Source organism: Oncorhynchus tshawytscha, linkage group LG26, assembly GCF_018296145.1.
Source record: "Oncorhynchus tshawytscha isolate Ot180627B linkage group LG26, Otsh_v2.0, whole genome shotgun sequence".
Lineage (NCBI taxonomy): Eukaryota > Metazoa > Chordata > Actinopteri > Salmoniformes > Salmonidae > Oncorhynchus > Oncorhynchus tshawytscha.
In genome coordinates, this window is record NC_056454.1 from 23,378,394 (window position 1) to 23,396,210 (window position 17,817).

Sequence of the window (17,817 nt, forward strand, 5' to 3'; positions counted from 1 at the left end):
CACACTCTTCCAGCATCTGCTCTCCAACAGCACAGGGGCCTGTGGCACAGTCAGGTCGAACCGGAAGGAGATTCCGGCATTCGGATGCGGGAAGATGCAGAGAGGGGAGGTGGAATTCCAGGAGAACGGTCAACAGCTGGCAGTAAAGTGGCATGACAAGCGAGACGTCCATGTCCTCTCCACTGTCCATACAGCAACCATGTCGGCCACAGGGAAGGTGGACCACCTGACCGGAGAGAGAAAGATCAAACCAGATTGTGTGCTTGATTATAACCTCAAAATGGGGGCCGTGGATAAGGCAGACATGATAAACAGCTTTGTGGAATGCACACGGAAAACGAACAAGTGGTATAAGAAGATATTTTTCCATCTGATCGACACTGCTGTCCTCAACGGCAGCATAGTTCACCGCCAACTAACAGGTGAGATGATTACTGAACAAGGTATTTTTGTAATTGGATGTACAGTTCACATACAAATCCATTATGCAATTATAGTGACAATATCTCACCCACCTACCCACTGCCTCATCATCCTCTAACTTTCCTCATCCTCCCCACTCCCTCATAGGTAAAGTAATTACCTACCAAAAATACAGAGAGAACCTCATGAGAGAGCTGCTGGAGGAGCACCACACCCCTCGGCGCCCATCCACTGGGGGTCGTCCTGCTGTAGACAATCCCCTACGCCTCACTGCACGACATTTTCCCTGCAAAGTCCCTCAAACTGCTTCTCAAGGTAGTCGCACACGGAGGCATTGCAAAGTCTGCCTGTCTGGCGCCAGGAGAAGTAAGCAGAGGAAGATGACAAAATACATGTCTAGCTTGTGATACACCTCTATGTATTTCACCATGCTTTGAGGAGTATCACATGCTAAAGCATTATTGAGCACACCTGCAGCAATAGGTGACTGACTGACCTGACATGTGACTTGACAGGTGACCAGCCATGATACTATGCCTTAGAGATGGGGATGGAAATGCAGTTGTTGTTCAGTCACTGCATGGATATTAAATATGGGTTATGCATATTCAGTTTTTTGTCCTCTAGTAAAACAAGTTGTTGAACCAACTACCAGTACTGCAATAAAATAGATGAATATTACATATTGGCATATGTGTTTTCTTGCTGTGTTTTCATCCAGTACAACTGTTAAGGAGTGTACGTTAGCATACAAAAGCTGTCCTCATTCTTCAGCTCCAAAGATGTCCAGCTCCAATTATGATATTGGCAAATAATGTTTCTGGTTTCTGAAAGTACAGAATAAAGAGGAATTATTCATTAGAATAAAATATAAGGATATAGCAATAAAAAAATACTACAAAGAAGTAACATAATAAACACTGCTATAAAAAATTGTTTATTGCATTGACAAAATCACAGATTTGAGTTATAACAGTAAGAAACTAACTTTTGAGCTCCACAAGGGGGCAAGGCAGGGCAGAACAGAGCTATGCTGAATAGACCAAATAAACAAACCATGGTCATATTTTTTATTTATTTAACTAGGCAAGTCATTTAAGAACAAATTATTATTTACAATGATGGCCTACACCAGCCAATCTCGGACAACGCTGGGCCAATTGTGCGCTGCACTATGGGACTCCCAATCACAGCCAGTTGTGATACAGCCTGGATTTGAACCAGGGTGTCTGTAGTGCCATAGACCGCTGCGCCACTTGGGAGTCATAAGGCCAGGGTAGCTTCAAAATACAACACAAGCTAATAGTTTTCTGATGCAACTAGCATTGTTTTACAGAGCTAATAGAATAATGTAGCTAGGTAAGCATGATTGACAATAACACCATAAAGGTTATAAAATGTGTAACGTTACCTCACGTGTCCGCAGTTATAAGGAATATATTATGATCTACAGCTACAGCAGAAACGGCATAAGGAAACTATTATTATAACTATTATAACGTAATAAGGCACTTACTTTGATGGAAACGCAGCCTGAATTTGAACCAGGGAGTCTGTAGTGACACCTCGAGTACTGATGTGCTGTGCCTTTGACCGCTGCACCACTTGAGAGTCAGAAGGCCATGGTAGCTTCAAAATGCAACACAAGATAATACTTCTCTGACGCATTTAGCATTGTTTTACAGAGCTAATAGAAGAATGTGGCTACATAAGCACGATTGACTATAACACCATAAAGGTTATAAAATGAGTAACGTTACCTCACGTGTCCGCGGTGATAAAGAATATACACAAATATATTATGCTCCATACATACAGTACGCTACAATAGAAATGTGGAATAGAAAATGTGAACACGTGTGCAGATCCTGTTCTGACGGGAGATGAGCAAATGTCTGCAGACGTGAACTGCACAAACAATTGGGAAGTGCTTGGGGAATTTTGTCCGTGTCAGAAATGTCCCAAAAATGTAATTATCCGCAAAAGTAAAAATGACTATTTTTATGTGAATGAATGAGGAGGCGGAACACACCTAAATTCAAACTGTTTTTAGAAAATAAAAACTTGTTTGAAAATCATTTGAAATTGAAGTTAAAACAACCTATAAAAATAAACAGGCTGCGTGCTTTAGTTTGAGGGCAGCGCGGATAAAATGTACTGTTACGTATCAATCACATTCTGGAATGGAGAGAACATTCTAACATCACGTGCATAAAAAAACTCACGCTGGGGCGACCGTTAGAGATATTTGAACTCACGCATGAAAGGGTTAAAAAGTGCTTTCTGGACTGTTTTTTGAATTTCTTTTGATTTTGTTTGTCAATTATACATGTATAAGACCTGTATGAACATACTTTTGTCATATTTTATTGTCATATTTTTTTAACTTGTCCATAAGGCATTTGTTTTGTCCATTTGCAATATGATATCATAGGAAGTCAAAAGTTGAAGTCAAAAGTCAGTGAACCATTGCCAAATGCCATAAGAAATGTCCAAATGCAATACGAAAGTATTGAAAGTGCCATATCAGGATGTTATGTCCATTTGCCATATATGATCATAGGAAGTCAGCTTCCGAACCCGAAAGTCAGTAAACCATGTCCAAATGGCATTTATACTGCCCAAATGATATATCTCACTATGTTAAGCCCTGAATCAACCTAGAAGGTCTATTTGTCATGTATGATGAGAGATAAGTGGGACAATTTTTTGATAAACATCCAAAATGACCAGGGGTGCCCCCTATTGGATGGGCACAGATGGGGGTGCTCCCTACCCAACCGTGGACCGCTTTCACCCCCCTAAAGGCATTAAAAAAACATTTTAAATGTGCTCCTGGTAACCCGTTCCAATCACCAGGCGCACGGCTGTCCATTTGCAATATGTTTCAATGGGCATTTACCATCACGAATTTGACATGCTGCAAAATTGACTGGCCCGATGAACTCGGGATGGCCGAGCAGTGATAGTGGTTCCTCTCCATCACTCATTGTTTTGATTTCATCATGTCCGTTTGGTGATGTTTTTTCACTGTTTAAACTTATTGCAAATGTACAAAAGTCAGCCAGCAAGTCAGCGTCCATCTGTCAATAAGATATCATTCTGACACCAAACTGATACAAACTGACACCAAACCCACTTTGTCCAACTCGGTTAGAAGCCAAATATCACATATTTCAGAGCACGCCCAAAATTCACAGCGCCTTCTGTTTAAACCATAATAAAAACGTAAAACGCGTAGTTACAGTCTAGCTGCAGGTCCAGTTCTGACAATATGTGCAGGCCTAGCTAAGGCGATCCCGAATCCCGAGTTTCGGCTCGATAAGTCATTCGGTGCCTGAGCAGCGACCTTAATTGGTGCTGAAAATCCACTTTCTCCGGGCTTTGCTGCGTGGTCCTTGAATGATCTATCGGACAGAAACATTAGGGTCCGTCTCAATGGGACGAGCCGGTTTCAATGCACCCAGTCTTGTGACTCTGGGACTTTTCTAAATGTCGTTATTTTTGCGATGGTCAAAATTAATTGAATTTATTGTAAATGTACAAGGCTGTTTCTCAGTCTGAAAACCTTCTAGAGCCGCATAACTCCCCGTGCACTATCAACTTGAGCTCGAGAACAGGTTTCTAAAGTTTCAGAGGTCTAGGTCTGATGGTTCTTTGATAGTTGCAGGCTCTGTAGGTCTGTCACTCCATCCTTGCTGTGTGTACGTGTGTGAGTTTTTCTTGGAAATCTGATGGGAAAAATGACTGATTTACAGTTCATGAGGGTTGCCTCACATGTGAAGTTCGAAACAGCCCCAATGCACCCAATTTAACTTATTATAGCTGCAATCCCGTTAATGGGAGCGATATGACAACAGCCAGTGAAAGTGCAGGGCGCCAATTTCAAAACATCAAAAATCTCATAATTCCTCAAACATTCCTCAAACATACATCTATCCCACCACAATGTCCGATTTCAAATATTTTATAGCAAAAGCACCACAAACGATTGTTAGGTCACCACATAGCCACAGAAAAACACAGCCATTTTTCCAGCCAAAGATTTTCCAGCCAGAGTCACAAAAACCACAAAAAAAGGTCAAATTAATCACTAACCTTTGATCATCTTCATCAGATGACACTCATAGGACTTCATGTTACACAATACATGTATGTTTTGTTTGATAAAGTTCATATTTGGTTTACACAGAGTTTACATTGGCGGTTTACATTCAATAGTTTCAAAATTATCCAGTGATTTTGCATAGCCACATCATTCAACAGAAATACTCATCATAAATGTAGCTGATAATACAAGTTATACACATGGAATTATGGATATAACTCTCCTTAATGCAACCGCTGTGTCAGATTTCAAAAAAACTTCACAGAAAAAGAAACCCATGCAATAATCTGAGACGGCGCTCAGAGGTAAAAGTCACAATAGCCGCAATGATGGCGTCAACAAAAACAAGAAAATACATGATAAATATGCCCAGGTCCACAATAAATGTTTATTTTGTTCGATAGTGTCCGTTATTTATGTCCAAATACCTTCTTTGTTAGCGCGTTTGGTATACATATCCAAACGCTCATTCTGGTCAGCGTTACATCGGACAAAAACAGGTTGGGAATGGCAAAACACCTTTAGGGTGAATTTAACCACTTCCGGTTGCTCCAGGAAGCTTAGGATCAACACAGGTAGACCTCATTGCGGCCTGTTGGATTGTCATCGAAGACAGGTTCATAAGGCATTCATAACCCACATAGGCTTCAGGTTGAAATTAGGGGAGCAGGCCCTTCTAACCCTAACGGTTCCCCCACTGTCACCCAAAAGCATCAGAAAATTAGAGCCAGGCTTCATTTTGGGACTACTTTTTTTCACGGTCGCTGTGCTCAGAGCTAGCATCTCATTGAACTCGGACTAGACATAATGGTAATGCCATTGCAGGCTCTGTGTGTCGTTAAGCCCCCACCGTGTCACTCCATCCTTGCTGTGTGTGTGTATGTGTATGTATGTATGTGTGTGTGTGTGTGTGTGTGTGTGTGTGTGTGTGTGTGTGTGTGTGTGTGAGTGTGAGAGTATTTCCTTGACATCTGTTGGGAGAAATTACTGATTTTACAGTTCATGAGGGTTGCCTAATCACACATGAAGTTTTGGAATGATCTGACCTTTTTAACCCTTCGAAACAGCCCAAAGGGGGGTCAAAAGTAACAGTCAGTATCTGGTGTGGCGACCAGCTGCATTAAGTACTGCAGTGCATCTCCTCCTCATGGACTGCACCAGATTTACCAGTTCTTGCTGTGAGATGTTACCCCACTCTTCCACCAAGGCACCTGCAAGTTCCTGGACATTTCTGGGGGGAATGGCCCTAGCCCTCACCCTCTGATCCAACTGGTCCCAGATGTGTTCAATGGGATTGAGATCCGGGCTCTTCACTGGCTATGGCAGAACACTGACTGTTTTGCAGGAAATCACGCACAGAACGAGCATTATGGCTGGAGGCATTGTCATGCTGGCGGGTCATGTCAGGATGAGCCTGCAAGAAGGGTACCACATGAGGGAGGAGGATGTCTTCCCTGTAACGCATAGCGTTGAGATTTGCCTGCAATGACAACAAGCTCAGTCCGATGATGCTGTGACACACCGCCCCAGACCATGACGGACCCTCCACCTCCAAATCGATCCCGCTCCAGAGTACAGGCCTCGGTGTAACGCTCATTCCTTTGACGATAAACGCGAATCCGACCATCACCCCCAGTGAGGCAAAACCGCGACTCGTCAGTGAAGAGCACTTTTTGACAGTCCTGTCTGGTCCAACGATGTTGGGTTTGTGCCCATAGGCAACGTTGTTGCCAGTGATGTCTGGTGAGAACCTGCCTTACAACAGGCCTACAAGCCCTCAGTCCAGCCTCTCTCAGCCTATCGCAGACAGTCTGAGCACTGATGGAGGGATTGTGCATTCCTGGTGTAACCTGGGCAGTTGTTGTTGCCACCCTGTACCTATCCCGCAAGTGTGATGTTCAGATGTACCGATCCTGTGCAGGTGTTATTACACGTGGTCTGCCACTGCGAGGATGATCAGCTGTCCGTCCTGTCTCCCTGTAGCGCTGTCTTAGTCTCACAGTACAGACATTGCAATTTATTGCCCTGGCCACATCTGCAGTCCTCATGCATCCTTGCAGCATGCCTAAGGCACGTTCACACAGATGAGCAGGGACCCTGGGCATCTTTCTTTTGGTGTTTTTCAGAGTCAGTAGAAAGGCCTGTTTTTGATCCTTTATCTTAACTGTGACCTTAATTACCTACTTTCTGTGAGGTGTTAGTGTCTTAACGACCGTTCTACAGGTGCATGTTCACTAATTGTGTGTGGTTCATTGAACAGGCATGGGAAACAGTGTTTAAAGCCTTTGCAATGAAGATCTGTGTAGTTATTTGGATTTTTATGAATGTTCTTCGAAAGACAGTGTCCTGAAAAAGGGACGTTTCTTTTTTTGTTTCTTAGCTACATGATGACATTCAACTATACATGTTTCAACCGGAAAATATAGTGAAGAGTATTCGAAACAAAGAGTTGGATTTAGCTAACATTAGAAAATCAGTTACAGCCGAAACTAGCACCAAGAGGGCAGATCACATATACAGTGCCTAGCTAAGCAAGTCATTTTTCCTATAAGATGTCGGCAAATATTGTTGGATAAATCACATTATCTGGTGTAACAATCTGTAACTACTAATCTCTGCACTTGTGTGTCTCTACACCTGAGACACACTCGGACACACTGAACTGTACTACACTGTTCATATCATTTTTGTTTGTTTGTTACTTTTACCATACAACGTTGTTATTGAATACACAGTTCTCCTGAGTTAGCATTAAATAATGTACAATCTCCTGTATTTTAGATTTTGACAAATCAACAACCATTATAAGGGCAACACACCTTTGTTGGTATCAACCGAATGGGATTGGCTAGCGTATTGCTTAGGGACAGTGTAGGAGCTGCTTTTGAGAGGAAAGTTCAGTCAACAAAGTGAATGGGGTTAAAGAAGGTGTGAAACATTTTAGGAAGGCAGTTCTTACACAGTATGAATTGTTGTGTATGGGAGATTGAGGAGAAATGGCACCTCAATTGCTCTCATAGAGCAATGAAATGTACTGTCTAAGCACAACCCTGCACAACCAACACCCCTTTCCTCATCTCAAAGTACTGTCTAAACCTCCCCCAGCTCACTGACTTTGACAGTGTCTCTTGCTGGTTTCTGTTCCACAATCATGGTGTGCTCCATAACCGCAAGGTGTGTCCACTCCCTCATGCTTGTGTACCCAAAATGCCCCCACTTTGGCTAATTTTTCATCAGGGCACTGTGGAATGACTCCAGATAACCTGAGTTCTACAAAAGGAAAAGGTAAAAGAGAAGAGGGGTAGAACATGATTACATGGTCTGGAAGGTATTTTGTGGTCCTCAGGCTACCTCTAACCACCTGTAACCCCATAATACAAATGCAAACCATACAAACACTACCCAATTAATGATTATACCATGCTTACTGTAAATTTAGCTACAGTAATCTTAGCCATCAGCCTGTAAATATTTTAATCTTGTGCAGAGCTAGGGGTTGGAAGTGCATGTTGGTGGAATCAAATACAACAAAATATACAACAATACACAATTCAACTCATTTTATTGATCTCTATTAGACTGGCTAGCTAAGCATATCTAACATGGACATTTCAATATCGTTAGTTTGCTGTTAGCTAACTAGCATCACTAAATTGGCAGCAAGATTGCTAGCCAGCTGAGGACCAACCATAGACAATTTATACAGGGTGGCAGGTAGCCTAGTGGTTAGAGTGTTGGGTCTGTAACCAAAAGGGTGTTAAATCAAATCCGCAAGCCGGCAAAGATCTGTCGTTCTGCCCCTGAACAAGGCAGTAAATCCACTGCTCCTAGTTACAAAGGTAAAGTAATACACATAACTGACTTGCCTTTACAAAATAATTAAAGTACTTCCAGATTGGATTCATTTATAAAACTGTATGTTTCTCATTTTTGTTAGCAAAAAGATCAAAAACGGTCGATGTACCTACGAAAACAGATATTTGAAAGAAACAATCTGAGATATCAACCTACAACAGAGCATGCTGGGAAAAATTGAAAATGAGGCCCCTCCCACATCGGTGGATAACTCCATGAATGTATTTCCTCATCTCTTTTTACTCTTTATGGAGATAAAAGTACACTATCCCAATGATCTCCATTTATCAACACTAACTCCAGGGAGCGTATTACTCTCCTGAGGGTTAAGCTAACTCCCAATCTAGTCAATATAACCCTAATATTTTTAACACTGTGATTTCAACTCTCCGTGATTTACTGTGTATGAATTACTTTGAGAAAGTAATTGATCTTTCTATTTCAGAATGCAGAAGAAATACAGTGAAGAATAAATGGAGGAGAATATGAGAGATGGAGAGAGCGCTGGAGAGATTGGGCAGTTTCAGAGAGGGTTTTCTCTACATTGTCTATGTAATTCATCCCTTCAATCAAATGGCTGTGACAGGCCTGTCTCACTCTTTGACAGCTTTAGGAGGGTGGATTTGACTTCCAAAACTCAAGTCTAACAAGGTTTCTCAATCACTTCCCTGAACTGCATCATTTTGGTTCCAACTCAGCACAAGAACACCTGATTCAACCAGATATGCTTGTTTAGTTTAGTTTATTTGTATATTCAATCTGGTATAAGCACAGTTAAAGGGATAGATCGAAATCTTGGCATTTAAAACCCTTTTTTCTAGTTGCTCCTGTAGAGACCCAGTGATAGCGCTAACGCTAGTTAGCAATAGCTCCAGAAACTACCTTCAACTTCCTTTGTACTGCACACAGAGACATAAAAATGGTATACATGATTTCATATGCGTAAGTAGAAAAAGGGCCTGATTGGCAAAATCGCAAAAAATCTCTTTAATAAATCAGATGTGATCGTGTTGGACTAGAGAAAATATGTGCAATGTGTGTGTCCTCGAGTCATGGACTGGGGGGGAGAAGAAACTACTATTTTGAACACACAAGAGACCAAAATGTTACCAGAAAAAGAAGCATGCAACAATGTACATGGACACAGGGGTGGAAAGCATACTGAAATATTCTAGTACTGTTACTTTAATGAAGTTTTACTCAAGTACAAATAAAACTGTTGGTGTAAAAAATGACTGATGTAAAACTAAAAAGTAGGTTCATTTAAAAAGTACTCAGAGTAAAAGTAATGTCATATTTTGCTAAGGTTACCTGGACGTTGTTACACAATTACCTTGTACCCCTGCATATTGACTTGGTACTGATACCCTGCGTGTAATTATTCTTTGTGTTATTATATTATGATTTTTAAAATTCTCTCTGCATTGTTGGGAAGGGCCCGTAAGTACGTTTTTCACTGTTCGTCTACACCTGTTGTTTATGAAGCATGTGACATATACAATAGGATTTTATTTGAAAAAGGAACAGAGGAAATTAATGTACAGAAGGGGTCTCCAACCTTTTCTAGCATTGAGAGCTACTTTTAAAAAATGTAACACGTCGCGAGCTACACATTTTTGTCTAGCTTTGAAATGGGCACATTCTCCTCTCCCCTGCAACTCTTCCGGGGTCCTTAGTGTTCAAGAGAAAGTAATGCACTATGTGTTCTATCAATATACTGTACTTGATAAAATAATGGTTCATAAACAATTCTAAAGGGGGCCCTATAAAATCTGGGATTTATTTCCCCTTAATGATGTTTTATATTTTTATGTTTTCTTAGTTTACATTTTTCCTGGTTTCAGATATTTGGATTGGATGTTCTGAGTCCCATGTTAATGTTAATCAAATCATATGGCAGATTTTTTTTTCATTATTGAAGAAAACTAACAATTTAGATTGAGTGTAATTCCCCTTTAACTGAGCATCTGGCCATTTAATTGTGCATCTAACAAGTGACGCATGTGCCGTCTAATGTGCCGTCTAATGAGCCGGTCTAGTGATTGGTGTACTGCTGCTGCTCATTTTATGGCAAAGTTTGCAAATAACAAATAATAGACACAAATAATATACTGGACTTACTCGCGATAGAATGTACTTCTGCAGTAAACATTTAATTGAAAAGGTTATGGGGGAAAGTATTTCTGTCAACCCAAGACTGTTATCACATCAACTGGCTTTCCCTAGCCCTCCTGGTTTTGACCCTTGCCTGTCCTGATGCCACATTTGCCTGCCTCACCACTATGCCTGTTCTGACCTCAAGCCTGTCTTTCCCATTGTTTTGCTTGGACTTGGACCTGGTTTATGAACTCTCGCCTGTCCCCGACCTGCCTTTCGCCTACCCCTTTTGTTATTATAAATATCGGAGCTCAACCATCTGCCTCCTGTGTCTGCATTTGGGTCTCACCTTGTGTCGATATAAATGTTGCATTGTTCAGATTATAGCCGGGAGCTTGCGGTGTCGTACTTGTGAAATTTGTTCAATTTGTTTACAGTGGAACACATGAAAATTGCATGTACTTTCAGTTGTTTGTCATGTTACTGATAGGTGGGCAGCCAGCTACTGGTAGCTTGCGATCGACCTGTTAGAGACCCCTGATGTACAGTATGAACTACGTTAATTTACTGTTTAAGTTGCAGCAAAGCACCTCTGTAAATAAAAAAACAAAGAATTTCTCAATTCTATTAATATTTGAAAAACAATTCAACATTCGAAGCTATTAAAATATATTGAATTATAACCTAATTTTGTATTTCTTAAGTAGTGTTCCTTGAGCAACAGTAGTTATCTTCTAATGCTTTCACTTCTCTCTGAATTTGCTGTTCAGTTTCAGCAGGTGCTGATTTTCAAAGTGAATCTAGTCTATCCTGGCTCACTTTGCAGTGAAGAGCAGTCCAACACAGCTAAACAGACGTTCACAGGTGGCAGAGGCAGATAGGTCTGTGTTGATTTTGAGGGACAGCTCATTTATGTATGGCAAAGAAATAAAGCAAGTGGATCTTGTTTGACTCACAGGCAAGGTACCCAACCAGCTCCCCTGTATCTTATGGCCTTTTGGGCATCAGTGATGAGAAGAAATCCTCTTCATCAGATGAATGCTGCCTCTGTTGCTTTGTCTCGTCACCTGTTATTGTGTCAAGATGAGGCTTCAGGTAGACAACTTGTATAGTGGCAAATACACAACATACACATATTGAATATTTCTGCTAATTATGCTATCTGTGGCAACTTAGTTCATCATATCACTGAAATTACAATATCCCGAACACAGACCTAGAGCACCATTAAATCCATTATTAAAAATGGAAAGAATATGGCACCACAACTAACCTGCCAAGAGAGGGCAGCCCACCAAAAACTCACAGACCAGGCAAGGTGGGCATTAATCAGAGAGACAACAAAGAGAGACGAGATAACCCTGAAGGAGCTGCAAAGCTCCACAGCAGAGATTGGAGTATCTCTCCATAGGACAGCTTTATGCCGTACACTCCACAGAGCTGGGCTTTACGGAAGAGTGGCCAGAAAAAAGCCATAAACAAACACAAAGAAATGTGGGAGACTCCCCAAACATATGGTAGAAGGGGTATTCTGGTCACGAGACTAAAATAGAGCTTTTTGGCCATCAAAGAAAACTCTATGTCTGGGGCAAACCCAACAACTCCCATCACCCCGAGAATCACATCCAATTTTTCATCATCAGGGACTGGGAAACTGGTCAGAATTGAAGGAATGATGAATGGTGCTAAATACAGGGAAATTCTTGAGGGAAACCTGTTTCAGTCTTCCAGAAATTTGAGACGGGGACGAAGGTTCACCTTCCTGCAGGACAATGACCCTAAGCATAGTGCTAAAGCAAAACTTGAGTGGTTTAAGGGGCAATATTTAAATATCTTGGAATGGCCTAGTCAAAGCCCAGACCTCAATACAATTGAGAATCTGTGGTATGACTTAAATATTACAGTACACCAGCAGAACCCATCCAACTTGAAGGAGCTGGAGCAGTTTTGCCTTGAAGAATGGGCAAAAATCCTAGTGGCTAGATGTGCCAAGCTTATAGAGACGTACCCCAAGAGACTTGCAGCTGTAATTGCTGCAAAAGGTGGCTCTATAAAGTATTGACAGTTATGCACACTCAAGTTTTCCGTTTTTTTGTCTTATTTCTTGTTTTTTTTCACAAGAAAACATATTTTGTATGCACAGCTTGATTTGATTGGAATGTATTCGGAAAATACGTGAAATTTGATTTGATTGGAATGTATTCGGAAAATACGTGAAATTTGATTTGATTGGTCACTGACTAAACAGTAATGACAATTTTTTTATGGTTCCGAGGGGCTCTCGTAAACATTCTGTGCTCTTAGATTTACTATTATGGATAGCCTACAAAATTGTAATGCATGTTTTAAAAATGTAGCGCAATACTTCATTCAAAACAAACTTAAGTAGAAGTAATAATACTAGGCAAAAGTACAAGTACTCAAAGCTATTCAACTACAGTAAGAAGAGTATTTGTAACTGGGTTACTTCCACCCCTGCATGCACAACAGACCAGTAAACTCATAAGGGGGCAAACTTATGAGTTTTCCATAGCTGCAAAACAATATTATAGACATTGGATTTCATGATTTCTATGAATATTTAATTCTATCTACAGTATATTAAAAAATATATAACATTTGGTGGACTCTGTTGACCTGTATAGCACATTAGGTCAAGTGGTAGGTTACGCACAGATGCCTTCAGAAAGTATTCACACCCCTTGCCTTTTACAAATGTTGCTGTGTTACAAAGTGGGATTCAAATGGATTCAAATGAGGGAAAAAAATAGTCAACGATCTACACAAAATACTCTGTATGTGAAAGTGGAGGAAAAAAATGTATTTGTTGAAAAATTATGGAAAATAAAGCACTAATATATACATGTTAGAATCGCAGTGATTACAGCTATGAGTCTTTCTGAGTAAGTCTCTAAGAGCTTTGCACACCTGTATTGTACAATATTTGCCCATTATTCTTTAAAACATTTTCAAGCTCTGTCAAGTTGGTTGTTGTGCATTGGTGGACAGCCATTTTCTAGTCTTGCCATAGATTTTCAAGCTGATTTAAGTCACAACTGTAAATAGGCCCCCTAGGAACATTCAATGTCATCTTGGCCTTGTGTTTTGGGTATTTGTCCTGTTGGAAGGTGTTTTTGTACCCCAGTGTCTGTTGGAATTTAGTTTAGCTCTATTTTTATCCTAAAGAAACTACCTTGCCAATGACAAGGATACCCATAACATGATGCGGCCACCACCATGCTTGAAAATATGAAGAGTGGTACTCAGTGATATGTTTGGGGCCAATTCAACACAACACTTTGTATTTAGGACAAAACGTGAATTTCTTTGCCACATGTTTTGCCGTATTACTTTAGTGCCTTATTGCAAACTGGATGCATGTTTTGGAATATTTTATTCTGTAAAGGCTTCCTACTTTTCACTCTGTCATTTATGTTGTGGGGTAACTACAATGTATTTGATACATTCTCAGTTATTTCCTATCACAGCCATTAAACTCCGCAACTGTTTTAAAATCACCATTGGCCTTATAGTGAAATCCCTGAGCGGTTTCTGTCACCCGGCAACTGAGTTAGGAATGGCACCTGTATCTTTGTAGTGATTATGTGTATTGATACACCATCCAAATTGTAACTTTTAACTTCACCATACTCATAAGGATATTCAATATCTGCTTTTTTTAACCTTTCAATAAGTGCCTTCCTTTGCAAACCATTGGATAACCTCTCTGGTCTTTGTGGTTGAATCTGTGCTTAACATTCACTGCTCGACGGAGGGACCTTACAGATAATTGTATGTGAGGAGTACAGAGATGGGGTAGTCATTTAAAAATCATATCATCTTTAACACTGTTATTGCACACAGTGAGTCCATGAAACCTATTATGTGAATTGCTGAGCACATTTTAACTTATTTAGACTTGCCATAAGAAAAGGTTTGAAACTTATTGACTCAAGATATTTCAGCTTTTCACTTTGAATTAATTTGTAAACATTTAAAAAAAAACATAATTCCACTTTGACGTTATGGAATATTGTGTGTAGATCAGTGACACAACATCTAAATGTTATATTTTTGTGATTCAGGCTGTAACACAACAAAATGTGGAAAAAGTCAAGAGGTATGAATATTTTATTAAGGCACTGCACAATATGTCTCTGCTGAGTTAGCCATGTCTCTAGTGTACTTCTATGTTCTCTGTGTATAGCTTCTGCTGCATTTCTGAATGACAAAAGCTTTCTCATGACATATGCCCCTTCCATCCACACCTACACACACTTCCTGTTGCTAAGAAACTTAACCTGCTACTTATTTATCTCTCCAATTGCTAAGCAACCACTCAGCAATGTCAATTTATGGATGTGATGTTTGAGTGGGAGAGTTTAAGAAATCTTTACTAGTTTGGCTTAGAATGCAGTACTCCAGTCATTTGCCTGAGATGAATTTGACTGAGATGGATCTGATTGAGATGGATCTGATTGAGATGGATCTGATTGAGATGGATTTATATTGGAGTGAGACAGTGTTAACGAGCCTATAGTAATTACCCAATTAGGTATCTGCTATGAAAGACAAAAAAGGTCCTAATTGGAATGCAAATGCAATACAAAAATCTAAAGCTTGACAGTCCAAAAATCTTTTATACATATTATGTACAGTTGAAGTCGGAAAATTACATACACCTTAGCCAAGTACATTTCAACTCAGTTTTTCACAAAATTCCCTGTTTTAGGTCAGTTAGGATCACCACTTTACTTTATACATCCACAGGTACACCTCCAATTGACTCAAATTATGTCAATTAGCCTATCAGAAGCTTCTAAAGCCATTACATAATTTTCTGGAATTTTCCAAGCTGTTTAAAGGCACAGTCAACTTAGTGTATGTGAACTTCTGACCCACTGGAATTTAGATATAGTGAATTATAATTGAAATAATCTGCATGTAAACATTTGTTGGAAAAATTACTTGTGTCATTCACAAAGTAGATGTCCTAACCGACTTGCCAAAACTATAGTTTATTAACAAGAATTTTGTGAAGCGGTTGAATAACTCCAACCTAAGTGTATGTCATCTTCCGACTTCAACGGTGTGTGCTCTATACATCTGATATGACCTGCCTTCGATAGGTTGAGTCTTAGATGTGAATTTTAGCACACACACGTTTATTATTCTATCCTCGTGGGGGATCTAAAATTGATTTCCATTCAAAATCCTATTTTCTCTAACCCTAACCCCTAAGTTTAAAACAGCCTTACATGCATACATCCCTTGATACCTAATTTACCAATAGCTTCAAACCAAGGCATGTTTTGACTAAACTATTTTGTATGTACATACAGTACCTGCACATACCTTTACATACCAGAAACGTTTTCATTGATTTCCTATCCCTGTGGGAACGTTTGGGGATTTCAGGTCCTCACGAGGACAGAAAAATAAGGCCACACACACACACACACACACACACACACACACACACACACACACACACACACACACACACACACAGTAAAAAAAGGCAATTTAACCAAGTGCTTATCTACCTTGTTTTTTTAACTCAGCAAGTCAGCTAAGAACAAATTCTTAGGGGCAGAAGGACAGATTCACAGGTACCTTGTCAGCTCAGGGATACTGAACTTGCAACCTTTTGGTTATTAGTCTAACACTCTAACCACTAGGCTACCCTGCAGCCCCTTATTCTGTGAGTTGATTGAACTTCAAAGTGACAAGAATTTGCTCTAATGTGTTAAAGGCTGTTTGCTCAACAAATTCTGCTCGAAAGTGAGCTGAATTTGAAAAGGCTTGTTGAGGTAAATTACAAATTCAAGATTGCCTTTGGAAGGCAACAATGTAAAAAAAACAACCTAACCAATTGCTTAATCAGCATTATTCTGTGAGTTTAATGGACCTCAAATGACAAGAATGAGCTAATGTGTTAAAGTCTGTTTACTCAACAAACTCTACTTGAAACTTAGTCCAGTGCCTGCCTGCCTGCCAGCTGAAAATCTTTACCAGTGTATGCGTAGGCTATCTGTCCCTCCCCTACAAAGCATAATCTAGTAGCCTACTGATTTTACAAGCGTCATTCAGAAATTAGGGAGAGAGATTTCTAATTAGAGTAGAATGGATTAACCTTTTCAATGCTGGTTAAGCAAACTATAGTTATCACATTTCACATTGGATTAATTCATTACAAAAAAGTAAGACGTGTTTTTAATTTAGATATAGTACCTGTCTGCACACACAACTTGCTAGCTAGCTAGCTGGTCCAACGTTAAGCCAACTCTCTGAAGTTCAAAGACATTCAAAGTTCCTTAAGAGATCGCTCCTCCATAGGTATAATTCTGGGAAAAAAAAAGAAAAAAAGCAGCCAACCTTTGCCTTGATGACAGCTTTGCACAATATTGGAGTTCTCTCAACCAGCTTCATGATGTAGTCACATGTGATACATTTCAATTAACAGGTGTGCCTAGTCAAAAGTTAATTTGTGTAATTTCTTTCCTTCTTAATGTGTTTGAGCCAATCAGTTGTGTTGTGACAAGGTAGGGGTGGTATATAGAAGATAGCCCTATTTGGTAAAAGACCAAATCCATATTATGCCAAGAACAACTCAAATAAGCAAAGAGAAATGACAGTCTATGATTACCTTAAGACCTGAAGACATGAACACTTTAACAGTGCAGTCGCAAAAACTATCAAGCTCTGTGATGAAACTGGCTCTCATGAGGACCGCCACAGGAAATGAATTACCTCTGCTGCAGAGCAAAGTTCATTAGAGTTAATTGCACCGCAGATTGCAGCCCAAATAAATGCTTCACAGAGTTCAAGTAACAGACATGTCACAACATCAAATGTTCAGAGGAGACTGTGGAAATCAGGCCTTCATGGTTGAATGCTGCAAAGAAACCACTGCTAAAGGACACCAATACAAAGAAGAGACTTGCTTGGGCCAAGAAACACGAGCAATGGACATTAGAGCAGTGGAAATCTATCCTTATGTCTGATGAGTCCAAATTTTAGATTTGTGGTTCCAACCTCCATGTCTTTGTGAGACGCAGAGCAGTTGAATGGATTTTCTTCGCATGTGTGGTTCCCATCGTGATATGTGGAGGAGGAGGAGGTGTGATGTGTGGGAGTGCTTTGCTGGTGACACTGTCAGTGATTTAATTATAATTCAAGGCACACTTAACCAGCATGGCTACCACAGCATTCTGCAGCGATACACCATCCCGTCTGGTTTGCGCTTAGTGGAACTATCATTTGTTTTTCAACAGGACAATGACCGAAAACACACCTTCAGGCTGTGTAAGGTCTATTTGACCAAGAAGGAG

At 40.1% G+C, this 17,817-nt stretch overlaps 1 protein-coding gene across 1 annotated transcript; it reads left to right on the forward strand.

Moving 5' to 3' along the window:
* The first annotated feature begins 230 nt into the window (after positions 1 to 230).
* Positions 231 to 830, forward strand: LOC121841032 (piggyBac transposable element-derived protein 4-like). The gene is made up of 2 exons (XM_042306952.1): positions 231 to 422; positions 571 to 830. The coding sequence occupies exons 1-2, from the start codon at positions 281 to 283 to the stop codon at positions 828 to 830; spliced, it is 402 nt and encodes a 133-aa protein (XP_042162886.1). The 5' UTR covers positions 231 to 280.
* Positions 831 to 17,817: the final 16,987 nt, after the last annotated feature.